Source organism: Squalius cephalus (genome assembly GCF_949319135.1).
Source record: "Squalius cephalus genome assembly, chromosome: 24".
Taxonomy (NCBI): Eukaryota; Metazoa; Chordata; class Actinopteri; order Cypriniformes; family Leuciscidae; genus Squalius; species Squalius cephalus.
The window spans coordinates 22624243-22644346 of NC_137145.1; the positions used below are offsets into that span (position 1 = coordinate 22624243).

At 40.6% G+C, this 20104-nt stretch overlaps 1 protein-coding gene across 1 annotated transcript; it reads left to right on the plus strand.

Moving 5' to 3' along the window:
• The first annotated feature begins 7250 nt into the window (after positions 1–7250).
• On the plus strand, positions 7251–18571 carry swi5 (SWI5 homologous recombination repair protein). Its single transcript, XM_079861139.1, has 5 exons — positions 7251–7525; positions 7621–7675; positions 7865–7974; positions 17944–18038; positions 18426–18571. Exons 1-5 carry the CDS (start codon positions 7281–7283, stop codon positions 18488–18490), a joined length of 570 nt encoding a protein of 189 aa, XP_079717265.1. The 5' UTR covers positions 7251–7280; the 3' UTR covers positions 18491–18571.
• Positions 18572–20104: the final 1533 nt, after the last annotated feature.

Sequence of the window (20104 nt, forward strand, 5' to 3'; positions counted from 1 at the left end):
CTCGGCATGACCCAACTACTAAGACCAGATTCATTACAATAGTATAATTAAATAAAAAGTTATTAGAATTTTTGGAAATTTCATTATAACTTTTGACCACAAAGTGGCACTGACACTTTTTAAGTGCTTTCAAGGCATGGTCACGATGACACCTGCCAAGTTTCACATCGATACTCCAATGCGCTAATCCGCAAAATTAAAAAGGCCCAAAATGGCTGATGTGGGGAAATTGGGTATCGACTCGGCATGCTGCACTGAATCTAAAATGATTTTAAAAATAAATTAACCAGTTTACAATTAAAAACAGTCAACTGCCCCTGTTTCAGAAACTTAATGAGGCTGTTAGCTGTTTGTTAGCACGTCATATGGACAAAACAAACTATATAAACATTAATTTCTTATCGATTTTATCTTCTCTTTATTTTATTACATAGCCTAATATCTATGCAATATTTCAGTGATGTATGTTTGCTTTCATTTTGTTGCACAGCAGTCCAGTCGTTCTGTAAGCTTTGTTTTGGATGTGCTCTCTGTCAGATTGGATTGGGAGAATCTGATAACATCAATCCACGGTCTTCTGGGTTCACTGTGCTTCAGAGTTGGCTGGAGCTCTCAAAGACTTTTCAGTGCCAAAGTCACTGCAGCTTTATCTGTCTTGTAGGACGTAGTTTAGACAGATGTGAGCATTTCTAAATCATGACTAATCAAGTAAATTTGGCACTCCAATCACGTTCACAATTCAATGATAATGGAGAGGCATGGAGGATATGAACTTTGCTGTGTCACAGTGAAGAGTTTGAGTACTAACACTAAAATGAATAATATATCTAATTATATTATATCATATTATATATTAATAAGCACAACATTTTGGGGAAAATTATGCTTCATAAAGACACTGTGTTATAATTAAAAACATATAGGTGACATATTATGACAGTATGTATGTGTGTAGTCAGATGTAAATGTTTTAGTAAAATGAAGGATTTTCATCCTATGCTGAATTATTTAAGACTGTAATGTTTCCCAGCATGCAGCTGTGCTGGCCAGACCCCTGGAGCAGTATTGATGTTTTATGACATGCCTTGAATTATCCCTCACTGGGATGAACCTCATTCTCTCTGTCAATGATCTCTTGGCCTCTCTCCATTCCCTCTGCCTCCGTAAAGAGTGTGTGTCGGGTCCTTGACAGTGACACGGGGGAAGAGCTGTGGATGCTTCTCTGAGGTGGGAGGCTATATGCATTACAAACATGATGAAATGCAAATAAGCTGCAGTCTTTGGAGCAAGTGTTCACATCTATATAATTTCAGTGATTCAGTGTGTTAAATTTAATCTGTACATTTAAATTCTCTGATTCAACTACCCTTATGAAAATAACCATGGTTTTGCTGGTAAAACTGCGGTTATACAAATGGTAATCAAACAAAAAACATGGTTACTACACTTTTACTATAATAAAACCATGGTTCATTTTCGTAAGGGTATTCTTTGTGTCATCACTCAAAAATGTTTGTGTGGCGAATTATTTTTTAAAGCAAGCATAAGTGTACAGTGTTTTATGCTTAATTGATGCATATAAATGAAAATGATTAGTTCTTCATTATTTAGTTGAAAAAAATTATTCTGTCATAATTTAGGCTACTCACCCTCATGTCGTTCCAAACCCGTTCATCTTGGAAACACAAATGAAGATCTTTAATGAAATCTGAGAGATTTCTGTCCCTTCATTGACAGTCCACGCAACTACCACTTTCTATCCCCAGAAAGGTAAAGACATCTTTAAAGATATCCATGTGACCCCAGTGGATTTATGAAGCAACGCGAGTGCTTTGTTTGGGGACAGTGATGGAAATGAGACAAAACTATGCTGATAGATGGACTTTCGATTCATTTTAAAGACTTATTTAAAAATAAAAAATAAAAATAAAAAAACTGAAAATTCTGTCATCATTTACTTTACTTAAAAACACAAGGGTGATAAATGATAACAGAATTTTAACCAGCCAGTCTTCCTTTGTTAACCATGACTGGCCCGTTCACACCAATGACGATAATAACTATAACGATAAAGATATAGTTCTAAAAATCGTTCTCAATATTAAGCAATAGCAGTGTTCACACCACAGCCATAACGATAAGGGCACAGAGAAACGATATCGTTGGAATCACTTTCAGAACGATTTTATCCAGCTGATGAACGATAAAAACATAGACAGCCAATCAGAATGCATCCTGCTATCACAAGCCCGAGCATTTAAAGTGACAGACAAGCACGTGCCTAGAATAAACATCTTTATAGTTTTCGTTATAGTTATTGTTCTTGATGTGAAGTTGAAACCAGCAAACACATTTAAACTACTAAAGCACGCTGTCTACGTGCTCGCAACATTGTAACAACGTAGAATTGTAAGACGCCACAGGGATGTAGTTGTTGCGCAACATTCAGCAACTGAGAAATAACGTTCTTCTCTATTTAGCATGTTATGTTTTGAGGTTAATTTTTAATTAGTCAGATGCTAGATAATTATATACTTTTTAAATATTGTTTATCCTTATTATTATTTAATGGGCCCAACAGTAAATTAATTATAATCAACACCTGCAAGTGTATACTTTGAAGAGTAAAAATTATAGGTTATACATTAAAGGATTGTCGAGTTCACGCGCATTGGTTTAGTACGTACGATCATGCGCGTGAACTCGACAATCGACTACTGTGGACTTTGACCGAAAACAGGAAGTAAATACAGGTATGAGTGCTGGCTTAAATAACATCATTTTTATTCATATCTTTCACATCTACTGCAGTCAGATTGACCCGCGTTCACTCCGAAGGAATCACTCACATTGGCTGTGCACTTGTAATGACACATAAAGGATGTTAAGAGGCTAAAAGCAGGTTTAAAACTTGCCCCATTGAAGTCAACAGGGTGCAAATTTTAAAAAGAGGATAACACGGTGTAGGCAACACCGATTTTTGACGTTGTTCTCTGTATTGACAGCACTCCAAAAGTACAAAAAAATGAGCTCAATGTTAAAATTGACCGGAGTTCTCCTTTAATAAGACAGGGGAGCGTAGTCGAAAGCCTGGCGATAAAGGTCGGTAACAGTAGCCTCCCCTCCTCCTCCTCCTCCTCCTCTTCTGTGCGTTACCAACAAAAGGAAGAAAAAAAAACATTACCGTGCAACAAGTTCATAATTAAAGTCATTTTGGCTTCATTATGGCCTATAACTTTTGGCATAAAGTTAAAATATTTGTCATACCTGACCAGAAGATATTCAACACTTTTCCTAACTGTAAGGATTAAAGGATATCTGAATACTTAAAGAAATATAGATAACGTTAGCATAGGCTACTGTAATTTATACAAGACTGCAAACTGCATGAATTATCAGCTAACGTTATTCTGTCCCTTCAGTTAGACTGAACAAATACATGTCACGTTAGACAAGAAAGTTGTAGGTTGTGTTTGAATAATTATGTATCTTATTTAGCTGAGGTAAATTAAACGTAATTCTCTCGTATCCTTGCTCGATGAAGAATGAGACGACACTTGAGCCCAACGATCGGTTGAAATTTAAAAGGCTGATTTTCCCGCTTCAGGGCAGTGACGACGAGTACATATGTCGTCCAGAGGTTGTCCAGTCACCCTAGGCACAACCTTAAGCAATGGCCCTGAACGGTGGTTTAATGTCAACATTGTGACAACGCTGTAACAACCTTCACCACACAACGCAGTTATAGAAACCTTTTGGCCATGTTGTTTAAACGTTGTTAGAAGGTTGGGTACGTTGTGCCAGCGTTCTGTGTTTGCTGGGAACAGGCCTTTAGACAAGCAACAAACCAACAGTAATAAACCGCCTTTCCTGCTGGTCTTATCAGCAGATTTTTACAATTCTGCAGACATAAACATGACACAATCATGCAAATAAGATTTGTTTGGTGTGAGATCTAAAGAGCCCATGCACCGCAGGCTTGTTAGTTTAAATCTGGAGGAATAGAGGAGGATTCTTCCTCCTATCCACTCACATCCTCCAGCTCTTTGTATGGAGAGACTGGGAATAAATAATCATGGCTCAAGACGAGTGCTGTCCAAATGGATTAATTATTAGTCATTTTCCTTTCATTCATTTATTTAAACCCTTCTTCCTTTGACACTGCCCATTCAACCACAGGCAGACGGCTTTTGAAATGGCCACAAGATATTCAGCGTCAGATGGCAGATTTTGAGCAGATATTATGTGTCCAGTGAACGCTGACTCTGTTGGTCTCAAACAGCCCTGAGCAAGATAAATCTGCAGCACATATATGAAAGGTAAGCTCTTTGCTTAGTTATGATTACATCAGAAACCATACATCATACACGTTACATCATAACCCAGTGCAGAGTTGGGAATTCATTTTTAAAACACTCCATATTGTTTAGTTGTTTTCCAGTAATGTTTAAAGGAGAACTCCGGTCAATTTTAACATTGAGCTCATTTTTTTGTACATTTGGAGTGCTGTCAATACAGAGAACAACGACAAAAATCGGTGTTGCCTACACCGTGTTATCCTCTTTTTAAAATTTGCACCCTGTTGACTTCAATGGGGCAAGTTTTAAACCTGCTTTTAGCCTCTTAACATCCTTGATGTGTCATTACAAGCACAGGTCATGTGAGTGATTCCTTCAGAGTGAACACGGTGAATCTGACTGCAGTAGATGTGAAAGATATGAATAAAAATGAAGTTAATTCGGCCAGCGCACATACCTGTATTTACATCCTGTTTTCGGTCGAAGTCCATAGTAGTCGATTGTCGAGTTCTCCACTGTTGCTTAGCTACCTATGATCACGTGCGTGAACTCACAATCGACTACTGTCAGAGAATGTCTAATAGGAAGAGAATTGGCACTCTCTGCTTACTTCCGGTTTCTGGACTGGCTGCAGTAACACGTCTCTGTCCATGCGGGGGCGCTCGCAGGCGAGTGCAGAATGAATGGAGGTCTATGGCGAAAAACCCTCAAAATCCACTTTTCTCAGGATATAATTTTGTGTCTAGTAATTTGAATGTTGTATTTGAAAGGAGATGCAAAGAAATTACACATTGCACAATTATTTTTATTCATATCTTTCACATCTACTGCAGTCAGATTCACCGCGTTCACTCCGAAGGAATCACTCACATGGCTGGGCACTTGTAATGACACATCAAGGATGTTAAGAGGCTAAAAGCAGGTTTAAAACTTGCCCCATTGAAGTCAACAGGGTGCAAATTTTAAAAAGAGGATAACACGGTGTAGGCAACACCGATTTTTGTCGTTGTTCTCTGTATTGACAGCACTCCAAATGTACAAAAAAATGAGCTCAATGTTAAAATTGACCGGAGTTCTCCTTTAATGAATTCATAAAAACACTTCACTAATGCAGCTCAATGAATCAAAAATAAGTCAATTTGTATATGTATGTGTTTCTATATAAATTATCTATACTGTCAGATGGGTCTCCATACCATCTTGTTGAACAAAGACTTAAATAATTTCTTCTCCAAGTATGTCGTGAATGATAACTGTAAATCTTACAGGCCCTCTAGACGTCGCAACGCATCGCTGCAGACAAGCACAAGTGACAGATCAGGTGTTTGATGTGCTACTGTCTTTCACACAGTTCTCTCCTGCTGTTTGTCCCTGTGCAGCAGAGACTCTGAAACACTGGTGATAAAGTTTAACAGCTTCCCCGATAACTACATCTAAATGTCAGGGGAAATCTGGAGCACAAAGTAAATTTCCACCTCCTGGTTCTTTCCTCTGAAACTGAAGTCTTCTCAAAGAACCGTGTAATAACTCATATCACTTGTGTATTGCAGCAGTCTATCGGGTAACACTAAAAACACTCAGAACACCTTAGCAACCACATAGCAACACCTTACATAGTATCTGTGTGATTTTATCCATTATAGTTATTTGTGTAAAGCTCCTGTATTCCCTGCAGCTGTACTAAGATACTATCCTTCCACATTATACAGTTTGTTAATCAAATTAAAGGACACTTTAATTGTGTGCAGTGATTCAGAAAAGAGTCATTGGTGTCAGTCTCATGAGGGCCGTGGAGGTCGTGTCCTCGTCAGTATCCAAACACTGTTCAATGGACCCCACTTTTACTTCTGCATACTGAAATATTTCTTACAAGACAGTCTTCAGTTTGTGTTTTCATTCTTTAACATGGATTGAGATTTAGCTATTCTATAAATTACTGATATTACTGATACTAATACACATTTCATTATCCATTGTCATTGGATGAAATTCAGGTTATGAGTGTAAATGTAAGTGAAGCATTTTTAAATAAATGTTTGGTGCACAATGAGAAAATTTTCAACAATTTAAGGTGACTGTCACTCACTTTATATCCCACTATCAATTGCCATTACTTTACTCACTAGTGAGACTACAATACAACACATTTTTGTCTCTTGTAAGCAGTGTTTTACTAGACCTGGGTTCTTTTTTAAACACTGTTTTGTGCTTTAATTTATAAAACGTTGATAAACGAATAATTTCTTTCCAAATTAGATATTTTAAATACTAATCATGACCTAATGTTCCATCGTCAATCGTTAAACCATAAATTGTGAAATGCCGCCATCTACCGACAAAATACGGAGCTGCTTTATGTATCCTACTCATGTATCCTGTCTGTAATGTTTTATTGATTTGCAACATAAAACCCATATAGTTATTTTCCAAACTTCTAACATTCCCAGTGAAATGATATATAAAATTCATACTTTAAAAATTCATATAGTTACAAAACATAACAATCTAATAGATATGCCTTTTTTACATCTTACAAAAAAAATCCCCAGTCATATCGCAATAACAAAGATGCTGTTGATCTTTATATAAGTACATTTATATCTTTATATAAGTTAGTGGAAAACAATATAGTACAATTGACATATATTTTACTGTATGTATGTGATTTGCCAAAACAGTCAGAATTTTGAATCGTGATAGACCGCTATCACAATCCCTAAACAAGACCATTGTATCAGTTTTTTAATAATTTTGTGAAAACCAAATTTCAATTAATGAAAAAGGTGAAGACTAAAATGATTTAGCATAAAATACAATAAAAAATAATTGTACAAATTTTCCGACATCTGTTTACAGAAACAACATCTGTCAGCAAAGTTGTGCACGGTTGTGCACCGGAAGTGCATCAATGGACCAATCCAAACGCTCATACCAGAGCGGACCAATCAGAGCGATTGCTTGTGGTGACGCTACAAGGCGCGAATGAATTCAACAGAAACAGCACGCGACTGTTTACAGCTGAATAGCGTCTCATTATTAAATGCTCAGAACTCGCATAAATCAGCTGTTCGCGTATTAAAATATTATAATCCACCCGTTAGAACACTTAACGTGGATTTTAAAGAAATGAATGCGACCGCGGAACTAGAAATGAAAACCAAATCCATTGTAGATGATGCGCACGACACAGTCACTCCAAGACAAGGGGGCGTGTCTGTGAGAAGAAGGTAAACAAATATATCGACTCTGTGAAGATTTAAGAATTAAAATCTTAAGAAAGTCTGTTTTATCATGATTAGCAACGTTTGTCTATTCCATGCAGACCTGCAGATTCCAGATGTAACGTTAGGGGCGTCAATTCAGGTTTTAAATCTCCTGTACGTAAAGTCTATTATTGAATCAAATGTATTCAGAGGACTATTGTATATACTTTGTGATTTTAGCAGATTAGTAGTCTGTGATATGATGCCTAGAGGTAGAAAGCAATATTCATGTGAGTTTGATAACTGATAATAACAGATGAATTAAGGTTTATATGGTGGTGAGTTGTCTTTGGTCTGTCATAGGTCCAGAAGCCTAGTATGGTGAAATCTCCCTTGTGCCCTGAGGAAGAAGTCAATGAGCTCAAGAAAACACTTGATCGGCTGGATTCAGAGATCGCCTTGTTGGAAAAAGAGTAGGTAGTGAATGTGGGAAAGAGAGATACAAGAGATGCTGTTGTTTGTTCATACTGAAGATACTATAGAAATTCTTTTTTCAATTTAAGGGGGTTGCGAGGTCACAAAAACACTACGTGAGGCCTATTAATTGGCTTCCATTAAAGTGCATATTTTTAAAAAGGAATAATTCACCCAAAATGTTGCCATTATTTATTCATCCTCATGTTTCTTTTTTTTCTGTTGAACACAAAATATGTTTTGAAGAATATCCTGGTGACTCGTTTCCATATAATGAAAATGAACTCCAAAAGCTCCAAAATAAAATAATGAAAGCAGCATCATTAACACTATAACGCCTACTGTATCATATTTTATACACAAATGTATAAGGCCTTTAATCTATCAACATGATCAAAACTGTTCCATTTCAAAAATGTAGATTTCTGACTTTTATTTCATAGGCCAGGCTTTACAGGATTAAAATAACTTAAAGGAAAGTTCACTCAAAAATTTGTTCCAAACCCGTTAGACTTTCGTTTATCTTCAGAACACAAATGAAGATATTTTAAAGAGATTTCTGTCCCTCCATTGACAGTCTACCCTACCAGTAAGTTCATGAAGAGATCATAAAATCATATGATCATATGAATTGAGAGGTTTGGTAAAAAATTTCTGAAGAGATTCGATCGCTTTAAACGAGGAACAGATTGAATTTAGGCTTTTATTCACATATAAACATTGATCAGCGCACACATCAGTAATGTTAAATGGAAGAGATCGAGAACCAATGAGGTTCATTCTCGTATTACGCAGCACGTTTGAGCTTCTGCAAGAACCAATGAGGTTCATTCTCGTATTACACAGCACGTTTGAGCTTCAGCAAGAACCAATGAGGTTCATTCTCGTGTTACGCAGCACGTTTGAGCTTCAGCAAGAACCAATGAGGTTCATTCTCGTGTTACGCAGCACGTTTGAGCTTCAGCAAGAACCAATGAGGTTCATTATGGTGTTACACAGCACGTTTGAGCTTCTGCAAGAACCAATGAGGTTCATTCTCGTGTTACGCAGCACGTTTGAGCTTCAGCAAGAGCCAATGAGGTTCGTTCTCGTGTTACGCAGCACGTTTGAGCTTCAGCAAGAACCAATGAGGTTCATTCTGGTGTTACGCATCACGTTTGAGCTTCCTCAAGAACCAATGAGGTTCATTCTGGTGTTACGCATCACGTTTGAGCTTCAGCGAGAACCAATGAGGTTCATTCTCGTATTACGCAGCACGTTTGAGCTTCCTCAAGAACCAATGAGGTTCATTCTCGTGTTACGCATCACGTTTGAGCTTCTGCAAGAACCAATGAGGTTCATTCTCGTGTTACGCAGCACGTTTGAGCTTCAGCAAGAACCAATGAGGTTCATTCTCGTGTTACGCAGCACGTTTGAGCTTCAGCGAGAACCAATGAGGTTCATTCTCGTATTACGCAGCACGTTTGAGCTTCCTCAAGAACCAATGAGGTTCATTCTCGTGTTACGCATCACGTTTGAGCTTCAGCGAGAACCAATGAGGTTCATTCTCGTGTTACGCAGCACGTTTGAGCTTCTGCAAGAACCAATGAGGTTCATTCTCGTGTTACACAGCACGTTTGAGCTTCAGCAAGAACCAATGAGGTTCATTCTCGTGTTACGCAGCACGTTTGAGCTTCAGCGAGAACCAATGAGGTTCATTCTCGTGTTACGCAGCACGTTTGAGCTTCAGCAAGAACCAATGAGGTTCATTCTCGTATTACGCAGCACGTTTGAGCTTCCTCAAGAACCAATGAGGTTCATTCTCGTGTTACGCAGCACGTTTGAGCTTCAGCGAGAACCAATGAGGTTCATTCTCGTGTTACGCATCACGTTTGAGCTTCAGCAAGAACCAATGAGGTTCTTTCTCGTGTTACGTAGCACGTTTGAGCTTCAGCAAGAACCAATGAGGTTCTTTCTCGTGTTACGCAGCACGTTTGAGCTTCAGCAAGAACCAATGAGGTTCATTCTCGTGTTACGCATCACGTTTGAGCTTCAGCAAGAACCAATGAGGTTCATTCTCGTGTTACGCATCACGTTTGAGCTTCAGCAAGAACCAATGAGGTTCTTTCTCGTGTTACGCAGCACGTTTGAGCTTCAGCAAGAACCAATGAGGTTCATTCTCGTGTTACGCAGCACGTTTGAGCTTCCTCAAGAACCAATGAGGTTCATTCACGTGTTACGCATCACGTTTGAGCTTCAGCAAGAACCAATGAGGTTCATTCTCGTGTTACGCATCACGTTTGAGCTTCTGCAAGAACCAATGAGGTTCATTCTCGTGTTACGCATCACGTTTGAGCTTCAGCAAGAACCAATGAGGTTCATTCTCGTGTTACGCATCATGTTTGAGCTTCAGCAAGAACCAATGAGGTTCATTCTCGTGTTACACAGCACGTTTGAGCTTCTGCGAGAACCAATGAGGTTCATTCTCGTGTTACGCAGCACGTTTGAGCTTCTGCAAGAACCAATGAGGTTCATTCTCGTATTACACAGCACGTTTGAGCTTCAGCAAGAACCAATGAGGTTCATTCTCGTGTTACGCAGCACGTTTGAGCTTCAGCAAGAACCAATGAGGTTCATTCTCGTATTACGCAGCACGTTTGAGCTTCCGCAAGAACCAATGAGGTTCATTCTCGTGTTACGCAGCACGTTTGAGCTTCTGCAAGAACCAATGAGGTTCTTTCTCGTGTTACGCATCATGTTTGAGCTTCAGCAAGAACCAATGAGGTTCATTCTCGTATTACACAGCACGTTTGAGCTTCAGCAAGAACCAATGAGGTTCATTCTCGTGTTACGCAGCACGTTTGAGCTTCAGCAAGAACCAATGAGGTTCATTCTCGTATTACGCAGCACGTTTGAGCTTCCTCAAGAACCAATGAGGTTCATTCTCGTATTACGCAGCACGTTTGAGCTTCCTCAAGAACCAGTGAGGTTCATTCTCGTGTTACGCAGCACGTTTGAGCTTCAGCAAGAACCAATGAGGTTCATTCTCGTATTACGCAGCACGTTTGAGCTTCCTCAAGAACCAATGAGGTTAATTCTCGTGTTACGCATCACGTTTGAGCTTCAGCGAGAACCAATGAGGTTCATTCTCGTGTTACGCAGCACGTTTGAGCTTCAGCAAGAACCAATGAGGTTCATTCTCGTGTTACGCATCACGTTTGAGCTTCTGCAAGAACCAATGAGGTTCATTCTCGTGTTACGCAGCACGTTTGAGCTTCTGCAAGAACCAATGAGGTTCATTCTCGTGTTACGCAGCACGTTTGAGCTTCAGCGAGAACCAATGAGGTTAATTCTCGTGTTACGCATCATGTTTGAGCTTCTGCAAGAACCAATGAGGTTCATTCTCGTATTACACAGCACGTTTGAGCTTCAGCAAGAACCAATGAGGTTCATTCTCGTGTTACGCAGCACGTTTGAGCTTCTGCAAGAACCAATGAGGTTCATTCTCGTATTACACAGCACGTTTGAGCTTCAGCAAGAACCAATGAGGTTCATTCTCGTGTTACGCAGCACGTTTGAGCTTCAGCAAGAACCAATGAGGTTCATTCTCGTATTACACAGCACGTTTGAGCTTCTGCAAGAACCAATGAGGTTCATTCTCGTGTTACGCATCATGTTTGAGCTTCTGCAAGAACCAATGAGGTTCATTCTCGTATTACACAGCACGTTTGAGCTTCTGCAAGAACCAATGAGGTTCATTCTCGTGTTACGCAGCACGTTTGAGCTTCAGCGAGAACCAATGAGGTTAATTCTCGTGTTACGCATCATGTTTGAGCTTCTGCAAGAACCAATGAGGTTCATTCTCGTATTACACAGCACGTTTGAGCTTCTGCAAGAACCAATGAGGTTCATTCTCGTGTTACGCAGCACGTTTGAGCTTCTGCAAGAACCAATGAGGTTCATTCTCGTGTTACGCAGCACGTTTGAGCTTCAGCGAGAACCAGTGAGGTTAATTCTCGTGTTACGCAGCACGTTTGAGCTTCAGCAAGAACCAATGAGGTTCATTCTCGTATTACACAGCACGTTTGAGCTTCAGCAAGAACCAATGAGGTTCATTCTCGTATTACACAGCACGTTTGAGCTTCTGCAAGAACCAGTGAGGTTCATTATCGTGTTACGCAGCACGTTTGAGCTTCTGCAAGAACCAGTGAGGTTCATTATCGTGTTACGCAGCACGTTTGAGCTTCTGCAAGAACCAGTGAGGTTCATTCTCGTGTTACGCAGCACGTTTGAGCTTCTGCAAGAACCAATGAGGTTCATTCTCGTGTTACGCAGCACGTTTGAGCTTCTGCAAGAACCAATGAGGTTCATTCTCGTGTTACGCATCACGTTTTTGAGCTTCAGCAAGAACCAGTGAGGTTCATTATCGTGTTACGCAGCACGTTTGAGCTTCTGCAAGAACCAGTGAGGTTCATTCTCGTGTTACGCAGCACGTTTGAGCTTCTGCAAGAGCCAATGAGGTTCATTATCGTGTTACGCAGCACGTTTGAGCTTCTGCAAGAACCAGTGAGGTTCATTCTCGTGTTACGCAGCACGTTTGAGCTTCTGCAAGAACCAATGAGGTTCATTCTCGTGTTACGCAGCTCGTTTGAGCTTCAGCAAGAACCAATGAGGTTCATTCTCGTGTTACACAGCACGTTTGAGCTTCAGCGAGAACCAATGAGGTTAATTCTCGTGTTACGCATCATGTTTGAGCTTCAGCAAGAACCAATGAGGTTCATTCTCGTGTTACACAGCACGTTTGAGCTTCTGCGAGAACCAATGAGGTTCATTCTCGTGTTACGCAGCACGTTTGAGCTTCTGCAAGAACCAATGAGGTTCATTCTCGTATTACACAGCACGTTTGAGCTTCAGCAAGAACCAATGAGGTTCATTCTCGTGTTACGCAGCACGTTTGAGCTTCAGCAAGAACCAATGAGGTTCATTCTCGTATTACACAGCACGTTTGAGCTTCTGCAAGAACCAATGAGGTTCATTCTCATGTTACACAGCACGTTTGAGCTTCAGCAAGAACTAATGAGGTTCATTCTCGTGTTACGCAGCACGTTTGAGCTTCAGCAAGAACCAGTGAGGTTCATTATCGTGTTACGCAGCACGTTTGAGCTTCTGCAAGAACCAGTGAGGTTCATTCTCGTGTTACGCAGCACGTTTGAGCTTCTGCGAGAACCAATGAGGTTCATTCTCGTGTTACGCAGCACGTTTGAGCTTCAGCGAGAACCAATGAGGTTCATTCTCGTGTTACACAGCACGTTTGAGCTTCTGCGAGAACCAATGAGGTTCATTCTCGTATTACACAGCACGATTGAGCTTCTGCAAGAACCAATGAGGTTCATTCTCGTATTACACAGCACGTTTGAGCTTCAGCAAGAACCAATGAGGTTCATTCTCGTATTACACAGCACGTTTGAGCTTCAGCAAGAACCAATGAGGTTCATTCTCGTATTACACAGCACGTTTGAGCTTCTGCAAGAACCAATGAGGTTCATTCTCGTATTACACAGCACGTTTGAGCTTCAGCAAGAACCAATGAGGTTCATTCTCGTATTACGCATCACGTTTGAGCTTCTGCGAGAACCAATGAGGTTCATTCTCGTGTTACTCAGCACGTTTGAGCTTCTGCGAGAACCAATGAGGTTCATTCTCGTGTTACGCATCACGTTTGAGCTTCTGCAAGAACCAATGAGGTTCATTCTCGTATTACACAGCACGTTTGAGCTTCAGCAAGAACCAATGAGGTTCATTCTCGTGTTACACAGCACGTTTGAGCTTCTGCGAGAACCAATGAGGTTCATTCTCGTGTTACGCAGCACGTTTGAGCTTCTGCAAGAACCAATGAGGTTCATTCTCGTATTACACAGCACGTTTTTGAGCTTCAGCAAGAACCAATGAGGTTCATTCTCGTATTACACAGCACGTTTGAGCTTCAGCAAGAACCAATGAGGTTCATTCTCGTATTACACAGCACGTTTGAGCTTCAGCAAGAGCCAATGAGGTTCATTCTCGTATTACACAGCACGTTTGAGCTTCAGCAAGAACCAATGAGGTTCATTCTCGTGTTACGCAGCACGTTTGAGCTTCTGCAAGAACCAATGAGGTTCATTCTCGTGTTACGCATCACGTTTTTGAGCTTCAGCAAGAACCAGTGAGGTTCATTCTCGTGTTACGCATCACGTTTTTGAGCTTCAGCAAGAACCAGTGAGGTTCATTCTCGTGTTACGCATCACGTTTTTGAGCTTCAGCAAGAACTAATGAGGTTCATTCTCGTGTTACGCAGCACGTTTGAGCTTCTGCGAGAACCAATGAGGTTCATTCTCGTGTTACACAGCACGTTTGAGCTTCAGCAAGAACCAATGAGGTTCATTCTCGTATTACGCAGCACGTTTGAGCTTCTGCAAGAACCAATGAGGTTCATTCTCGTGTTACACAGCACGTTTGAGCTTCAGCAAGAACCAATGAGGTTCATTCTCGTGTTACACAGCACGTTTGAGCTTCAGCAAGAACCAATGAGGTTCATTCTCGTGTTACACAGCACGTTTGAGCTTCAGCAAGAACCAATGAGGTTCATTCTCCTGTTACGCAGCACGTTTGAGCTTCAGCAAGAACCAATGAGGTTCATTCTCGTGTTACACAGCACGTTTGAGCTTCTGCGAGAACCAATGAGGTTCATTCTCGTGTTACGCAGCACGTTTGAGCTTCAGCAAGAACCAATGAGGTTCATTCTCGTATTACACAGCACGTTTGAGCTTCTGCACGAACCAATGAGGTTCATTCTCGTATTACACAGCACGTTTGAGCTTCAGCAAGAACCAATGAGGTTCATTCTCGTATTACGCATCACGTTTGAGCTTCTGCGAGAACCAATGAGGTTCATTCTCGTGTTACACAGCACGTTTGAGCTTCTGCGAGAACCAATGAGGTTCATTCTCGTGTTACGCATCACGTTTGAGCTTCTGCAAGAACCAATGAGGTTCATTCTCGTATTACACAGCACGTTTGAGCTTCAGCAAGAACCAATGAGGTTCATTCTCGTGTTACACAGCACGTTTGAGCTTCTGCGAGAACCAATGAGGTTCATTCTCGTGTTACGCAGCACGTTTGAGCTTCCTCAAGAACCAATGAGGTTCATTCTCGTATTACGCATCACGTTTGAGCTTCTGCAAGAACCAATGAGGTTCATTCTCGTATTACACAGCACGTTTGAGCTTCAGCAAGAACCAATGAGGTTCATTCTCCTGTTACGCAGCACGTTTGAGCTTCCTCAAGAACCAATGAGGTTCATTCTCGTATTACGCATCACGTTTGAGCTTCTGCAAGAACCAATGAGGTTCATTCTCGTGTTACACAGCACGTTTGAGCTTCAGCAAGAACCAATGAGGTTCATTCTCCTGTTACGCAGCACGTTTGAGCTTCAGCAAGAACCAATGAGGTTCATTCTCGTGTTACACAGCACGTTTGAGCTTCTGCGAGAACCAATGAGGTTCATTCTCGTGTTACGCAGCACGTTTGAGCTTCAGCAAGAACCAATGAGGTTCATTCTCGTATTACACAGCACGTTTGAGCTTCTGCACGAACCAATGAGGTTCATTCTCGTATTACACAGCACGTTTGAGCTTCAGCAAGAACCAATGAGGTTCATTCTCGTATTACGCATCACGTTTGAGCTTCTGCGAGAACCAATGAGGTTCATTCTCGTGTTACACAGCACGTTTGAGCTTCTGCGAGAACCAATGAGGTTCATTCTCGTGTTACGCATCACGTTTGAGCTTCTGCAAGAACCAATGAGGTTCATTCTCGTATTACACAGCACGTTTGAGCTTCAGCAAGAACCAATGAGGTTCATTCTCGTGTTACACAGCACGTTTGAGCTTCTGCGAGAACCAATGAGGTTCATTCTCGTGTTACGCAGCACGTTTGAGCTTCCTCAAGAACCAATGAGGTTCATTCTCGTGTTACGCATCACGTTTGAGCTTCTGCAAGAACCAATGAGGTTCATTCTCGTATTACACAGCACGTTTGAGCTTCAGCAAGAACCAATGAGGTTCATTCTCGTGTTACACAGCACGTTTGAGCTTTTGCAAGAACCAATGAGGTTCATTCTCGTGTTACGCAGCACGTTTGAGCTTCTGCAAGAACCAATGAGGTTCATTCTCGTGTTACGCAGCACGTTTGAGCTTCTGCGAGAACCAATGAGGTTCATTCTCGTGTTACGCAGCACGTTTGAGCTTCTGCGAGAACCAATGAGGTTCATTCTCGTATTACACAGCACGTTTGAGCTTCAGCAAGAACCAATGAGGTTCATTCTCGTGTTACACAGCACGTTTGAGCTTCTGCGAGAACCAATGAGGTTCATTCTCGTGTTACGCAGCACGTTTGAGCTTCTGCAAGAACCAATGAGGTTCATTCTCGTGTTACGCATCACGTTTTTGAGCTTCAGCAAGAACTAATGAGGTTCATTCTCGTGTTACACAGCACGTTTGAGCTTCTGCGAGAACCAATGAGGTTCATTCTCGTGTTACGCAGCACGTTTGAGCTTCTGCAAGAACCAGTGAGGTTCATTCTCGTGTTACGCAGCACGTTTGAGCTTCTGCAAGAACCAATGAGGTTCATTCTCGTGTTACGCAGCACGTTTGAGCTTCAGCGAGAACCAATGAGGTTCATTCTCGTGTTACACAGCACGTTTGAGCTTCTGCGAGAACCAATGAGGTTCATTCTCGTGTTACGCATCACGTTTTTGAGCTTCAGCAAGAACTAATGAGGTTCATTCTCGTGTTACGCAGCACGTTTGAGCTTCTGCAAGAACCAGTGAGGTTCATTCTCGTGTTACGCAGCACGTTTGAGCTTCTGCAAGAACCAATGAGGTTCATTCTCGTGTTACGCAGCACGTTTGAGCTTCTGCAAGAACCAGTGAGGTTCATTCTCGTGTTACGCAGCACGTTTGAGCTTCTGCAAGAACCAATGAGGTTCATTCTCGTATTACACAGCACGTTTGAGCTTCAGCAAGAACCAGTGAGGTTCATTCTCGTGTTACGCATCACGTTTTTGAGCTTCAGCAAGAACCAATGAGGTTCATTCTCGTGTTACGCAGCACGTTTGAGCTTCTGCAAGAACCAATGAGGTTCATTCTCGTGTTACGCAGCACGTTTGAGCTTCTGCAAGAACCAGTGAGGTTCATTCTCGTGTTACGCAGCAAGTTTTTGAGCTTCAGCAAGAACCAATGAGGTTCTTTATCGTGTTACGCATCACGTTTGAGCTTCTGTTTATATAGGCTGATAAATGTTTATATTTTAATAAAAGCCTAAATTCAATCTGTTCATCATATAAAGCGGTTGTCTCTTCAAAAAAAATTGTGACTAAACCGTTTAATTCTAATGGATTTTTTTACGATCTCTTTATGAACTTTTTGAAGCGTCAAAGTAGTAGTTGCGTGGACTATCAATGAAGGGACAGAAATCTCTCAGATTTCTTTCAGAATATCTTCATTTGTGATTTGAAGATGAACAAAGTCTTATGGGTTTGGAACGACATTAGTGTGAGTACTAAGTTCTGTCATGAAACTCTAGATGGCTGATTGGTCCTTAACTCAATCTTCTTGCAATCACATCAGTCTCTATAGGGCACAGCTGACTGGTTCCCGCTGTATCAGTAGCCAATGAGCTGCTCAACCTTTAAATACTTGTTCAGCATTTGCTGTAGCAGTTTGCACAACTATGACAAGTAAACTAACTCTTTAAAATGTGACTTGTGCTAAGTAATACAGTAACTGTGTAACAATTTCTTTTAAATCAAATTATTATTTTTTTTAAATCTAAAGTGCATAATATGGTCCATTTAGATCGTTTGCTGATAACTACATTTTTCATTAAAGTGTTTCATTGTTATTTACTGTCAGATTAAATTGAGCTTGTGTTACTCTGTTCTTGTATTTACAGAGGATTTGTTGTACAGGAGCTGGATCAGCACATAGACCTGCTGCACGAATACAATGACATCAAAGACATCGGACAAACCTTACTGGGCACACTAGGTAAGACTTGATGGATCAATCGTCTGTTTAATAGTAAATGCAACGGTGTCTGATACCAACATAAAAACATTTCATACCATGATAATCGTTCATCTCCTGTTCATAAACACTTGTGGCCTACACACTTCTCCCATCCCACTCATATAAGTAGGTTACAGCCTCCATACGCTTTTCTCTCTAGTGCCAAGATTATGATAATGACATCCTCCAGTATTACCACTGTATTCTGTAATATAATGGACCCTTTCAGACTCCCAGCAAGATGAGTTTCTTGCCTGCTCTGGCCTCTCTGTGACTTCAGATGGTCTGAGGGCCAGAGGGGGTCTGTGCCACATCATTCTCCCCCATGTGACCTGACAAAGACAACTGTCTCTCTGTGTCTCTCAGCTGGCCTGCGTGGAGTGACCACACGAGACTTATACAGTCACTTTGGCCTTGAGTTGGAAGACTGACTGAGCTTCATGAGAGGAGATGGAATACTGTACGGCTTCATAATACTGTTCGTGTTTTATCTTTTTATTTATAGCAAATACACCCGTTAGTATTGTTTTCTTCATGCTCTTGTGCTGAATGAGTAAAATTAAGAAGTTTCAGTGAAATGAACATGCTTAACTCTGGCAAACTAATTCCATGATACATATAAAGCTTCAAAGAAATGGAAAGGTTTCTGTCAATATTGTGAGAAGAATTCCCTCAATGTTTATCTCTGCACACGGTTTTCCTCACATTGTGTTTGCACCAAATGGGAGGTGTTATTGTGCATGAGAGAGATTGTCATCTAATTCTGGTGAATTAAAGGACTAGTTCAACCAAAATTTACATTTGTCATCATTTACACAGTTTCAAACCTGTATGACTTTCTTTCTCAGTGCAACCAAAAATGAGATGAGATGAAACTTTGTGAATGTTCAGTGTTCACACAACTCATATTTGCGCTTTTGCAAATGTAAATGTTCGTTTATGGGTTAACGATTCCTTTAAACAAGTGATATGGCAAATTGATTGACCTATGTATTGCTGTTGGGTCCAATTTTGCTTTATTATTCATTGTTTATGCCACAACAATTATTCATTTTTTATGCCACATTTGTGTGGTTGCTCAAAGGTTTTATCTTACAAGAACTAATCCAACTGTGTGAAAGTTGAACTAAATACACTTTATGGAAGTTATGATAGAGGTTTATGGACTGTCAATATTTTGGATAACAATAGATAAAGCCATCTGCTACACTGATAGCAGATTGCCTCACTTTGCTGACAGTTGTAAAATGCTTTTTGCTATCTAACATGATATCCACGGTGAATTGGATATACCGAATGAAATTGAATCAAGAAATGTCTGTTTGCTTCTATTACCACTTGTGATTTCCACTGACCAGTCTTGGACATGATAGAACATAATGTATAAAACAGCAAATAGTGTGATCAGTTTAAATAAAGCATAAATTGTTGAGTTGAAAATGTATTTGTTAGGCAAAGCATGTCAACATAAAATGGTACCCACAACCATTTTAGTTGAATTGAAAAATAAGAGGGATTTGTGACGGCAGCCAAACAGGTAAATTGCTTTAGTCGCAGGGCTGGTATTTAAATTTGTTTGAAAGAGTATGAGGACAGAGTTTTTCTGTGAAGTAATATGCACTAGTTGTGCACAATAAAACCAGGAAAACACATTAAGAAAGAATATAGACTGTTTCCAAAGTTAAAATAGCAGTGTTTCATGCATTTTGATTAATAAAAAAAAACATCCTCGTCTCCACAGTAATTTCCAATGCACAAGTAAAAAGCATGTCTCATTCAAAATACCATATGCATTACATCATTTTAATTTCTGCCATCACAATGACCAGCAGACGGACAGATATCTGACAAAAGCCCTCCTCCTCCTCCACCATCATGCCTCATGGACCTGCAGAGCTGCTTTGCAGCAACTACCGGGCGGAAACTGTCGTGATGATTCGTTGGCTGAGCCACATTTCCCTGACAGGACTTTAAGTCCCGCCTTTACTGAGGCAAACGCAGCGCTCCGAGAACGCCATTGGTTCAAAGAGCTGTCAATCAATGTA